Raw genomic sequence first — 14,734 nt, 5'->3', positions numbered from 1 at the left:
TTCTCCTACAAGAACCAGGAGAAAACAAAACCCCACAACAAAAAGATCCACACATTATAGTGCTTGTATTGAGGAACATAACTCTAACTGCTAGGGCTCCCGACTGGCCCCCAGATATAATTAGAAAAGAAATATCCAAAAAAAAGAAAGTGATACAGTAGTATTCTCAACAAAATAATATAAATGTAAATGTTGACCCTCCAAAATTAGTTAGTTGTAAACAAAGTAGACTACTACCATCCCCTAGAAAACGTTTTCTGTATGCAGACAATGTACATATTTCGGGATATAAAACAATTGTGACAATACAACCTGAAAAGTATGCAGGCTAAGGGAAACCTGGTTCACAGTCAATGTCCGTCATCTGTCGCCACGATAATATTCTCTTTCACATTAACATCAGTTAACATCTTGGCGACTGCTATGGATGAGCTGGAATCCTGTGTCTCGGGAACGCCGAGAATCCGCACGTTGCACCTCCTCATCCGGCCCTCCATGTCCTCACATTTCACCTTTAGTTCCTTTAGTTCCGATTTCAACTCACCCACCGTACTCTGTAGGGCGACAACCTCATCCGACCAATTAGATAAACCGCCCTCTATATCGTTGACACTCGCTTTGACTTGGTCTAACTCCGAGCGAAGCGCCGCGGTGCTGTTTATTATTTCAGATTTCACCGCTCGTAATTCACTCTTAAGAAAGTCAAAGTCTTCTGCAAGGGCATCCTTCAGTTCTGATTTAATCACCGCTGAAATATCAGACTTCAGTGCAAGAAGTATTTCAGTTTTCAAACCAGACGTATCCGTTTCGCTGGGATTTGGTGAGGGTGGAGCCGATTCACTCATGGCCTTAGAAGCATTCCGGTCCGAGGAGGCGTTCGGCCTATCGCCCGCAGGTCCCGTGTACTTGTATTTTCTGAGATTTGTCGCCATTTTCGTAGTTTTTAGAGTCGACTTAACAAGAGGGTCCAATACTAAAACTTCTGGCGTCGAGTTTTGAAATAATACTTTAAGAAAAAACACTAAATTAGGTAAGCATGCCAGGAGCCCTGCCAAACACGTCTTACTGCTTTGCCGCCATAGAGCGCACTTTACAAATGCACTTTGTAATAATAATATCTAATTAAGCTTAACTTAAAGTAAGTACACTTTCATGACAATATTTATAAACACACTTAAGTGTACTTTTTAAAAATGCACGTTGTAATAATGTCTAATTAAGTTTTACTTGAAGAAAGTACACTTTCTTCACAATATTTCTAAACACACTTAAGTGTACTTTTTAAAAATGCACTTTGTAATAATGTCTAATTAAGTTTTACTTAAGGAAAGTACACTTTCATCACAATATTTCTAAACACACTTAAGTGTACTTTTTAAAAATGCACATTATAATAATGTCTAATTAATTTTATTTAAAGAAAGTACACTTTCATGATAATATTTCTAAACACACTTAAGTGCATGTTTTAAAAAATGCACTTTTTAATAATGTCTACTTAAGTTTTACTTAAACAAACATTTTAAATAATTATGATTTTATAGTGTTTTAAAGTTATTAAAGTTAAAGTTATAAGTTATTAAAGGAAATTTTGATGTATTGACTAATATACTAAATAAAATAAGAACTTTAATGGAAAACATGGAAAATAATTGATTTTAATTACAACTCTATTTTTGTTGTCCAAAAATAATTATTAAGTGTGCTTGCTGAAAAAGCAGCACACTTATTGTTCTTCTTAAGTTTTCTTATTATTATTATTAAGTGTGCTTGCTGAAAGCATTACACTTATTGTTCTTCTTAAGTTTTCTTATTATTATTATTATTCCCGGGAGATAAATTTTGGCCAGCTCTGTCGAATGGAACGCACCTTAGATGTGTAAAAACAAGTGGAAAGCGCGGGCGCGCCGCTCTCTCCTTTCGCGCTTGCTCTCCTGTCTGTCGTTGCTATGCAAGTTATGAACGTGAAACATATGATCTGTCTACAGCCAGGGCTCAGTGGAAGACAGAAAATGCCGGTCCAGCGCTGATTGAGGAATTAAATTCGAAAATAAAAGACAGTTTGACATCTTTTTTCTCGCATCTCGCATTCTCGCATTTTTTCTCGCATCTCGCATCTATCCACTACCTGCTAACGTTAGTGCACTGCACCCGAGCAAGCACACTTTGCAGTTCCTCCGGAAATGCATTTTTCTAGTTAAGTGTGCTTGCTGAAAGCAGCACACTTATTGTTCTTCTTAAGTTTTCTTCTTATTATTATTATTATTAAGTGTGCTTGCTGAAAGAAGCACACTTATTGTTCTTCTTAAGTTTTCTTCTTAAGTTTTCTTCTTATTATTATTATTATTCCCGGGAGAAAAATTTTGGCCAGCTCCTGCGCCTAGGCCCTTTGAGACAGAGACACCGTTCCAACTTTAAAACGTACGGTCAGTACCGGTGTAAGTTGCTTGCGAAGATGACATCACGAGTCCATGTCGTTTGTCCGCCATAGTGGATTGAACAGAAAGCGAAACTAAAGTTTCACAGGTCACAAATTTGGTCCGAACTTCACGAAACTAGACGTCCATGATCCTTGGACCAAGCCTCACAAAAGTTACTAGAAGGATTTTTGATTTTCGGAAGCGTTTGCCCGTCACAGCCAAACGAAATCAGCGGCGTAGTCGCCAAAACAGGAAGTCGTCCATATCTCAGGAACTATGTCACGTATCGAAACCAAACTTTGTACATGAACTCGGGACGCCAATGTGAGGAAGCACAAGATCTGGGTTTTTTTTTATTTTTTTTATTTTTTTTATTTCTGGCTAATAGACAAACCCATTTACCTATGTCTATGCAAGAGTTTCACCTCACACTTTTAATGTTAATGCATTTAGACAGTAGGTGGCACTGTTGTATTACATTTCACAGAGCTGCCAAGTCAGTGTATATACTGCATTCGTTTTTACTAGGTTTGTCTTAATAAATGCAGGCATGAATTTCGTTTTTTGCATTGGTCTAATTTAATTATCTTCATTTATTAATATATACAGATTTGTATGCATGAATTGTGCATTTCCAGTTCTCAAAGCAGTTAATAACAAACAAAAAAAACCACTTTATACAAAATACATCATGCTCTTCTTCGCTAACCGAACAAACAATTCATTGTCTGTGGCTGTGTTTGTGCGCACGGGAAATATGCTGCGCATAACAATAGAAAACAAGGAGAAACGCGCAGTCACATGCTCAAACAGTGCGTTCCATTTGACCGTAAGTGGACTGCGAAGTGGACTTCACAGGGTTTTCCGCCATCTTAAGTTAGATTCTAATCCGAAGGGAGCGAACATGTTCAGTTCGAAGGGCACTGTGCACGGCATAGGGAATAAGGGAACATCGATACATCACTTCACAGGAAGTGGAGAGCGATGATCACTCAACTGTCATTTCGCGCACCACGTCATCACCAGTCAGAACGGTCATAACTAACGATGGAGGAGTTTACGTATTTGTGTAAGTATTCATACATTTCGCCATTGTTATACAAATGACAGTATTTTAACGGTTATTGTTGTGAATATTACATATACTATTTTTGATGATTATAATTTACCTCAGTGAATGCAGCCAGCTTAACTAGTTTGTGAAGTAAAGTGATTTTATTTTAGGTAGTTGTAAAATAGTGTAATATAATTGTAAATATATAATATAATAATAAAAATTAAAATATGAATGTAGTCCTATATATATTTATGTTATATCATAATCTGCGCGACTCCGTCGTTGACTTTCTTTGATGACATTTGCAGGGCGTTTCAAATGAGCGGTTATTGTCAGTGAAGTCCACTTCAACTGATATACCGTGCTCTGGGAGTAGGGGAGCAGTGAACACTGCGTATGGACCCTGTCGAATGGAACGCAGGGCTGCCAACTCTCACGCACTGAGCGTGAGACTCACGCAATTGACACTTTTCACACGCTCTCACGCCACACATCCATTTTCTCACGCACAGAAAAATTACGGAGCAAAGAGGTACTTTTAATATTAAACTAATTCTCAGCTCTTAGATTTCGTCAATTTTATTATGAAATTCAGACAAAAATACGTTTGGCGCTTGTAAATGTGACGTGACAGATCGCTGAGCGCCTCAGTTCAAGTGCACGTGAACCGATCATCTGTTACTTTTTTATTTAAAGATGCAGTACAACTTACCGAAAGTATACATAATATCGACCAATTAGTGTTTTTCAACCACGGAAAGAGGTCAATATAACAGCAGGAGAACAATTATGTCACATAACGTTACATTTACCTCAGGAAAGCCATTTAATGACCATGTTAATTGAATAGAAAAAATAACTAGAGAGGAGATTTTGCTGAGCACTATATTACATATTTAGTATATTTTTACTTATGTCAAATAATTGTTATTATAACAAAAACTGCATTATATTTAATTTAATTTGTTATTTTTAACCTTTAATAATACCAGCAGATTGGGCCCTCTATGTTTACAGCATTAGGTGAGATTATTTTTTTAAATAAAATTTAAAATAATCATGTATCCAAATTAGTCAATATTGAATCAAAATCGGAATCAAATCACAAGAATGGAATTGAAATCTTGAAATTTTTGTCAAGCAATAATAAAAACTGTATCCTACCAGTCATTGTACAATGTAAACATTGTAACATGTTGTCACTAAACTTCATAAAATTCTATTTAGTTACCAAATGTTTTGACAATCACAATTACACTTATTGCAACCCATCTGTCTTCTAGTAGCTGTGCCAAGAGAAATCTGAATCATTCCCTTCCGAATCTTGCAGACACGGAGAGTGTGAGTAGGAATTGTCCATGAGCTTTGAGCATGAGCAACTTTTGCTAGGTATTCTGATTAATTATATTGTCATTTTGCCTCCACGTCCCCCCGATTGCCCGCGAGCTTCTCCTCCCGTCCATACGGTAATCTCTCTACTGTGCGACAGAGAGACGCGTGGTTATGACGCAATCGTTAGCCTACTTTTACAAAAACTGCTTCTACGGGGCCATAACATAAGCTACAAGGTAATGGAGCATTTTATACATTGTCGTGTTTCTTTAGAAATAAATAATGGACAAATGGAGTCTTCAAACGCCTCAGATGTAAAGTTATTCGCTGTCAAAGTGACGCCAAAATGAATGGGAGTCAATGGGATGCTAACTGCAGGTGAAGTTCTGCTACAAGATGGTGGCACGCGGCCGGCTTCAACTTCCGGTCGACTTCCTCCCCGCCTGCTTTCCACAAGCGCTTGTTCTCCTGTGGCGTCTGTCGTTGCTATGCAACCGTGAACTGCGCTCTCCATGATGACAAGAGCTGTGTCTGAAATCGCTCCCTATCCACTATATAGTGCACTATTTAGGGTGTCGGCCATTTTGTAGTGGTGTCCGAATTCTGAGTGAACGACATCATTCCCTACATTCTTCACTACTTTTACCCACAATCCTCTCTGAATTCGAGTGTACATACGATGTACACTTGCTGAGACACTATTTCCCACAATCCAACACGATAAGGCGATAGAGCGCGAATGAAAAATAAACAAAAATGTCACCATGGCAACGGTGCACGCGAGTTAGAAAACAATCATTTATAAGACCAGACGCCTGGTTATTTATTTATATATACCGTTATATCTATATTTGAATAAACAAATGTGTTGTGTAGTGTTTTGTTCTCTTTTATTTTCACCTATAAATGTAAAAAGTAAATAAATATGACAAGCAAGTGTTTTTATTATCTTTTTTTTTAATCAAATAACGCAATAAACGTGAAAAATACATACATAAAATTGTTACATATAATTCATACAGCCAAAAAAAGGAAATATTAAAGATGGGTAGGTAATGTTTATGACAAATTGTCCGAGCTCTCTGGCGCGTGATAATTATGTCAGCGTCCGAATTCTTTGCTGATGTAGTGCACTCAACTGCCATTCACTATGTAGGGATTAGTGAATGAGTGAGCGGTTTCAGACACAGCTAAGGAAGTATCAGCAAAAGATTAATAGATTTCTAGCCCTTGCATTAGCTTTACTACTAGATATATTTATGGAGATGAAAAATAATAAGGCGCCCTGTACAGCGATGTTGTTATGCTGCAAGCTGATCAGTTGGTTCGTTGCTGCCGCGCTCTATCACTCGCACACCATAAAGAGCAAATTGTTTTTTAATGTTTCAATTTAGTGATTAAAATGACATCATTTGGAAGTGGATCATTTCTTCACAAACAGCTCATTATGACTCAATGTTAGAATGCTGCACCTACACTCGATAGTGTGAATAAGATCAGCGCAACGCAGACCACTGCATTGACAGCGTGAAACATGATCTGTCTACAGCCAGGGCTCAGCGGAAGACAGAAAATGCCGGTCCAGCGCTGATTGAGGAATTAAATTCGAAAATAAAAGACAGTTTGACATCTTTTTTCTCGCATCTGTGAATTTATTTTTTAATCATTTGCTCTGAGATGAAGCGAATATATTTGTGCGGGAATTTCTCGCACTATAAAAGCTAACCTTGCGGGAATGGTTTAAATTATGCGCAATCCCCACATTCCCGCACCAAAATTCAAGCCCTGAAATGGCAGCGGGATGTGTAACTCTAGCATATGGCGCATATGTCATATAAAGTTAGGCAAGGCCAAACAGCGTTATCCATGTTGTTGCGATTGCATCGCTAGAATAAGCTAATAGTGAAACTGATAGCGTTTTTCATTTAATTACAAAATGAGGACTGACGGTAGGCTATAAAAATCAGCGTTTCTTTGTAGGTGATGACAACCATCTTGACAGCAGCAATTAAAGCATCGGTAATTACGGTAGACCTTAATTTGAGATAGTAAATTTGTTCCTAATCAAAGGGAACACTCAACCACAGAACAGCTGGGTGAGTTTTGTATTGGCTTATTGGATACAGTAAATTAAGACTGTCAACTTCTTTTCAATAGGCTACTATTTCATCACCCAAAACACTCCCACTCTCTGCTGTATATTCATAACCAATTATTTCAAAACCAACAACCAAACCACATAAACAATGCCATTGGCACTAGTCTACATTGCAGACATGTCTATTAATGCACATAACTTTTCACCTTTTTGCACAATCTTGAAAAAAGTACTATTGTTGAAATTCTCAGATCAAGCAAACTTCAACGCACCCTTATCCACTACCTGCTAATGTTAGTGCACTGCACCCGAGCAAGCACACTTTGCAGTTCCCCCGGAAATGCATTTTTCTAGTTTGTTAATGTATTTTAAATATGTTTAGTCTATAATATATACTTGTGCATTAATGCACTTGAAATGTATTTTTCCAATACATTTGCTTGTACATTATAATCAAGTACAACATATTGTTGACATTTTTGTCTGTTTTATACATAATATTTGACAATAAAATTTAATTTATGAGAGGAGTCTTAGCATAATAGTAATGTGTTGTACTTTACAACTGTGAACAGAATACTTTCAATATCATTATGTTGTTCTTAGTCAATTAAACACACATTTAATTGTAATCAGACTACACTACACTGAACAAAAATACTGATTTTTAGTTAGGTGAAAGAGTCAAGTTTTGTGAATTTAGGCTACAGAGTCTAACAACACAATGAGTTAGAACAACTTCAACTTAAACAGAAAAGCTGAAATAAATAACCCTTTTATATACTGTCTATGGAAATAACATTTAACCATGCATGAAATATACGAACATGTTGTTTAATGCGCATGCGCCGGAAATACTACGTCATGATGACGCACTACTTCACTAGAGTTTGAAAAATGCGCTGTTAGGAGCTGTGTGCGCCTGCGCCCTCACATCTGCTCTCTGCTAAGGATTTGATGCGACGTGACACAGTGGCTCCTGTCTCATCAATTTTTCCTGTTATTTTGGAGGTATTATTGTTACAACAACTTAATAATATGCACACGAGATCTGTAATGCAAATGTATATGCCGCAGATATTTCGAGTAATGACGTTCGGGGTTGTGAATATGTTGATATGCAGCCTGTCCGCCATTTTGTGAATGCTGCAACACGAGGTGATTGTGAAATGCGTTTAATTCGATTCAAATTGACTCCATTTACAAGGTTATAGTGTTCATTATGAATTTACTTTAAAATTGTGTTTGGTTTATTAAGTTATGTATACATATAAAGATCGGATGCACTTTCTCAGGCAAATGTTTCAGACATACATTCAGCTGATGTAATACTGTGTTATTTCCTGCCGCTGCAGAAAGAAAAATGAATGTTAAATATGTATGGTTTACATATGTTTATAAGGATCTTATGCATAACATGTTCAGTCAACATAATTGTTATATGCACAAAATATTCTTTTGACTCATTTGAGTAGATGTACAAGAGTCTGTACAAAATGTATTGCCAAGACAGCACACCTTGATCAAGCTAAAACACTACTATCAAGTCACTAACTATCCCTATAGCTTTAATGCTTTGAATCTTTTCCACCTGTGCATTTACATATGCCCCTATAATCACCATGTATTTTACAGGTAACAAACCAAAGGAAGAAGGCTGCAGCATTGCTGTGTCAACCGTGGTAAATAGCCTACAGGAACATCCTTCATGAAGATAGATGTGCGGCAAGCTTAAAATTCAAGATTACCTTTCTCAATTTGCATGGGTCTTGGGTTTGCATGGGTCATTTATCTATATTTGTGTAACTGATAAGTTATGTTTAATTCCCTGTAAAGTAGCAATACAAATGTTCTCTATTTTTAATCACTTTAAGCCCAGTCAGTGTCAGTGAAGATGGTGTGGTCAGTGGAATCCTGGTGTTTGTGGGAAATAGAAGGAACCTTGCCCAGCACTACGGTGTGACCCTGATGACTGAGGTAATTCATCACACATTCATCAACAGTTAGCAGTCAAAAGTTTACGTACGCTTTGCAGAATTAACTGCTTCATCAGGGTAGTACTAAATAAAAAGAGAACATATACATTTTTGTGATCCCTCTTATTGCTAAAATTATTAACATTTTGCAGATACTGCAAGGTGTATGTAAACTTTAAAGCGCAACTGTATATCTATCACTTTCATTCATTTGAGCCAAATATAATAATGGACTGGATCTGTTTTATAAACAAATGTTTTCCTTCTGTTTTTTTGTTTTGTTTTGTTTTTTTCTCAAGGTATTTTTTCTGACTTTTCTGTCTCTTTGGAACATTTCCATTCACATTTACTCTGGAGAGCTTCTGGGATATTGACATAAACAGCACTTTCCAACAACTTCAAAAAAAATTGTGACATGATTTTGGTTTTCTTGTTTTTGTGCCTTTGGATTTCTTCAGTTTTTGTTTTGTTTTTAGACAAACTTATATTCACTGTAATGCAGGAGTAAACTGATGTCCAACAGGTCTCTCTGTCAACAATAGCCCGTATCCTTAAAAAACATCAAGTTCTGATGAAACAACTGTATAAAGTGCCATTTGAGAAAGTCCTGCGGCGTGAATATGTGGTGGTACGTTTCGTTCACTGACTGTAATATTGTGTACTGCACACATCACCTTTTTACTGTACATGTAATTTTACTGTATAGCAGACCTACAGTATATTGATCTACACAATGTGATCTTTTGCTGTATTTCAGAGAGTTTGCAAATGGATGCGGAGGAAGTCCCGCATGAGTTTATATAAATTGATGAGGCTGGATTTAACCTGACAAGAGTGATAAGAAGGGGAAGAAACATCATTGGCCACAGGGCTATTGTCAATGTACCAGTGCAACGTGGGGGTAACATCACCCTTTGTGCTGCCATTACACAGAATGGGGTCCTCCACCGCCATGCCAACTTGGGTCCTTACAACACTGACCTCATTCTTACATTTTTAGACAGATTACACAATATTATCACAGCAGCAAACCAAAGGGACCAGATGCAATACATTGTCGTCTGGGACAATGTAGCTTTCCATCGTTCTGCTCTGGCCCAAAACTGGTTTCATCAACACCCACAATTTACAGTTCAATACCTTCCCCCTTCCTAAAAACCCCATCGAGGAGTTCTTCTCAACATGGCAGTGGAAGTTTTATGATCTCTGGCCCTATGTCCAGATGCCCCTCATTCAAGCTATGGAGGAAGCATGTGATCAAATTGAACCAGCATCCATACAAGGGTGGATTTGTTAATCCAAAAGATTCTTCCCACGTTGCCTTGCAAATGAAAATATAGCCTGTGATTCTGACGAGGCCCTGTCGGTACTGAACTGGATATGTAATTTATGTTACAGTAGTTCAGTAATACTGTATGAAAACTGGAAAATGTTTTGTTATGAATGTTTTGTTGAAATGTTCAGTATTGACTGACTATTGACTGATATTTTCAGTGATCTGGTGTTGGTGAATTTATTTTTACACTTTCTCTGTGTAAATGCTAAAAGTGTTTTAGGTTGAGCACAGGAGTGTTTGACTGATTCAAACAGAATCAGCCCATATGATGGTTGTGTTTATGTTATGATAACAAAATAAGGTTTTTATAAGACATTGTATAGTTTTGACGAAAGTGTTCCATTTTGCAAATGATCTGAGGTGTTGTGCTACTTTGGTGTAGTGTTGTGCTATTGTGTGAAGGGGTTTGAAAAACCGGGCCCTGTTTGCAAAATTGTGCTTAAGCAATTGAAAAAAACTGTAATATGAACTTAATTTGTGATACATTTGAAATTAAATGCACTTAAGCGGTGAAAACATTACATTTAATTCAAACTTAAGTTTATTGTTAACTGACATTAAAGTACATTTTAGTTCACATTAATTGCTTGTCAGTGCATTGAGCAGTGCACTTTAAATCAATTTTAAAGACACTAGAAGCAATTATGAAAGTAAATATAAAGTTGTATTAAAGTCCCACTTAAGTGGTACCAAAAAATCACTCTTAATGACAACTTATTGCATTTTATTTCAACTTAATATGTGATATATTTCAAATCAATTATACTTAATGTGCATTCAGACCAGTGAAAACATTGCATTTGAGTTACACTTAAGTGTATACATTTAAAGTATATTATTTGTATAATAAGTACACTTTATAAAAGTACACTAAAGTGCTTTTTTTTCCACAAGGGTTGCCCTTGCTCACCTGATGACTGTTGGGAAGACCTCTGCTGAGTAAATGTACACAATGGACAGTGATGCTGTGATGCCAAACTTGCCCACCATGGCAAGTACAGTGCGAACAATGGACAGATCTATGAGAAAAGAAATTAAGGATGGGTGAGGTTTGTTATGAAAGAAAGAGATGATATTGTTTCACAACACCTGATTGCCTGGAGGGGAAGGTTACCCACACTAATCTTTATTTTGAATCCTTATTTCAATTATGGTATTTTTTTTCCCTCCAAATTATATAAACAATTTGTGTAAGTCCCGGTTTTTAAATGTGGCCCACAATTCTCCAGGCTTTGCTCCATCAACAGTAGTAAACATGGCATGATCACTGAGGAGCTATGATATCATTACATCAAATGGAGACTGGTCTGTTTATTGGAGGGAATTATTATGTATCAAGTAAAACCAATGGTAACTTTTCCACACTGTTGCTTTGCATGCCAACGTCCTTTGGGTATCTTTATTTTTCCAGAGCATCGGCAAGAAACCACAAACTAGGAAAAGGACGTTCTTAAATTTGAAATGTGAATTTCTAGATACAGTATCTCAACGGCCTATAGAGAAACAATAAGCATGCTCCCCTTTTATTTCCCACCAACAGTGTGCCAGAACTGGTGCTCAACCTGTAACTGTTTCTACTACAGAAAAGGTGGTTCTGGGCTGAAAAAAGGAAAACCTGCAGATCTCAAACCAGGAAACACTAATGTCAAAGGCACAATGTCAGTAACCAACTTAAGTTTTCAGAAGTACTAATACAAAACAAATATAACTGGCACAACATTAGATCAATTATAACAACCAGTGAAAAGGGGGACCTTTGGAGTCAAAATGATTTTAGAATTCTATTTAAAGGTTAGGTTTTTCACCTACCATCTGGTATGAATATGGTTAGAAGGCAGGCCAGGCCGCCTACTGTCAAGAATGCTAACTGGGATATCCTGCGTGAGCGGTTTAGTGTGAAGAGAGTAATGGTACGTGCTGGCATCTCCACCAAGCCAAATATCATCTGTGTCAGGTAGATATTCATACCAAAGTCTGAAATATTGAGTGACAGCCCATAGTAGACCAGGACGTTCACAAACCTGTAACAAACAAAATCAGCATAATCAAATGCCACCATCTTGTGAAGCAGGAATGTAGTAATTCCTGTTATGAAGCACCCTCTGTAAGTTCTAAAAATGAATGAATGAAAGGGGGAAAAAACAACAACTTCAGAACTATGGCAGAAGGTTTTATTAAACATAAAGAGAAACATGCAAAACTTAGGGAAATGAGAGCCACATTTCCCAGCAGGAAATGCTGGAATATACGACTGAATTAGAGCATTACCAAACCCCCTTTACTCAACAGCTGCAAATTAGCTTCAAATTCATACTTACTTTGTATTGTTACATTTTTACACTGAGAATTCTAGACCTGAACTTTGAACATAGGAATGGTTCCTAAAAGTCCAAATGTTAAATAATTAATTCTCAACACAATTTAAGTTGGGTTGTTTACAGTTAACTGTGCATTTTTACCACAAGTAGAAGAGAATGAGGGACTGCTTCCTCATTCTTGGCGTTCGGACCAGATCGATGACAGTGTACTTCCTCAGGTGTTGCATTTTCTCCGAGTTTTTAGCGCTCTGCAAAACAAAACAAACCCATTTTAACTTAAGGTATTCTTAAACTACATAACTCCATAGTACAAGTTGGAGACTATTTTGAATATTCATTTCTGACGAGAACTGTAACTCTGTTACATGCCAGATGCAAATACAACTCCATAGCTCCATAATAGGTAAGTTCATCCAAAAATGAAAATTCGGTCACACTTTATATAAGGTGTCTTTAACTTCTATGTACTTATATAAAAAAAAATAAGTACAATGGTACATAGTTTTGATTTATTGCAAAAGGGATATGGGTAAGGTTAGGGACAGGTTTAGTGGTACTGTATGGGTAGGTTTAAGGGTGGGTTAAGGTGTAAGGGAAGGGTTAACAGTGTAAATATAGATGCAATTACTGAAATGAATTAAAGGTATAATTACATGCAGGTAATTATAATAATATAAGTACAACGTAAAAGCATGTATGTACACAATAAGTGCATTGTATAAAATGTTTACTTTAAATGTTAGTACATATTAGTTAAAGACATCTAATATAGAGTGGGTCTGAAAATTCTTCTATTATTTACTCACCGTCATGTTGTTCCAAACCTGTATGCCATTCTCCCCCAGAACAAAAAACTACTCATCACTCTTCCATTCAATTACAATTACAATGAATGTGGACTTTGTGTCACAAAACACAAATGGACACAAATGCAATATGAAAGTATCATAAAAGCAGTTCTTAGTCCACTATTTTAACTCTTCTGAAGCCATATGATTTGTGTGAGAAACAACAAAATGTATGTTATTCATTTGTAATCTTTCCCTCCAATAAGCTCCTAAAGCCTACTAAACATTGTAAAAAAATTTGGAATCCTTGGCAGCTGGCTGCACACCGGACAAGAACTAACAGGTATTGCACACCAGATGTGTCATACATTATTCACATTCTCAAATTCACAGTGGCAGTCGAAAACAGTAAATCTAATCCTCATACAGGCAAAAGTTCACTTCAAAAATTAGCAAAGTGGTGTCAAAGGTTAGGTTGGTGGTGGGTTAGGCATTTGTCATCTCTTCCCTAACTTCCGGACTTCTCCAATCACTCTGCTTAAACCCTGCACCTTTCTTACTATCACCTGCAAGCTTACATTCAGATCTGCCTCCATCCAATCAACAACTTTTTAAATAATCTGTTTCACAGTATGTCTGTTAAGTATGTCTGTCACAGAATGGAAGAAAAGATCAGAACATTTGGGGATGTTTCCCTTGGACATACCCAGTTCAGGTCATGGAGTACCCAACTAATCAGCTCATGAATTAATTCAGTTTTGTTAAATAAGGTAGATCTAAAATGAGCAATGCTGGGGAAGGTCTTAGAAGGGTTTGAAAACCCTGGCTATAGGATGCTTTTGTGCTGTTTTTTGAAGCTAGAGGTTCTATTTATTGTATTTCATTTTCATTTTTTGCTCCATGGGATTAGAAGTGACATAAGTAAATGAATGATGACAAGTTATTATTCCTTTAAGATTTCTTTTCAGCTCGATTTCCAAGCTAAACCTAACCCCATGTTGTGTTGTGCAATATGAATATGATAATAGTATGCTCGATTGCATACAGAGAGGCCTTAAAAGCTGCTAGATCTGCTTATTTTTCAACCCTATTAGAAGAAAATAAACAAAACCCTAGGTATTTATTAGAAACAGTGACTAAACTAACGAATAATAAAGCTTCAAGCCCAGAAGTTTACAAGCAGCACAGCAGTAATGACTTTATGAACTTCTTCACTTATAAAATTGATATCAGGGAGAAAATTATAAAAATGCAACCGTCTACTACAGTATCGCATCAGGGAGTGCATTGTAGTCTCTCTAAGGAAAAATTTGATTCATTTATTGCTATAGGAGAGGAAGAATTTTCTAAACTCGTTAAATCATCTAAATCAACATGTATGTTAGACCCTATACCGACTAAACTACTGA

General features: G+C 36.7%; 1 protein-coding gene across 1 annotated transcript in view; it reads right to left on the bottom strand.

Moving 5' to 3' along the window:
- Nucleotides 1-14,734, bottom strand: part of LOC311068587 (organic cation transporter protein) — a gene marked incomplete at its 5' end in the record, with an annotated part of 85,087 nt that overhangs the window by 32,213 nt on the left and 38,140 nt on the right. Inside the window, 3 exons of the mRNA XM_084091122.1 lie at nt 11,130-11,238; nt 12,029-12,240; nt 12,679-12,785. Of these exons, the coding sequence (XP_083947248.1) occupies nt 11,130-11,238; nt 12,029-12,240; nt 12,679-12,785 (428 nt within the window). The remainder of the gene's footprint in view (nt 1-11,129; nt 11,239-12,028; nt 12,241-12,678; nt 12,786-14,734) is intronic.

The sequence above is a fragment of the Abramis brama genome (assembly GCF_963993115.1).
Source record: "Abramis brama genome assembly, chromosome: 18".
Classification (NCBI taxonomy): domain Eukaryota; kingdom Metazoa; phylum Chordata; class Actinopteri; order Cypriniformes; family Leuciscidae; genus Abramis; species Abramis brama.
Note: the sequence above shows the minus strand (reverse complement) of the source record. Positions and strands in the feature narration are given on the sequence as shown.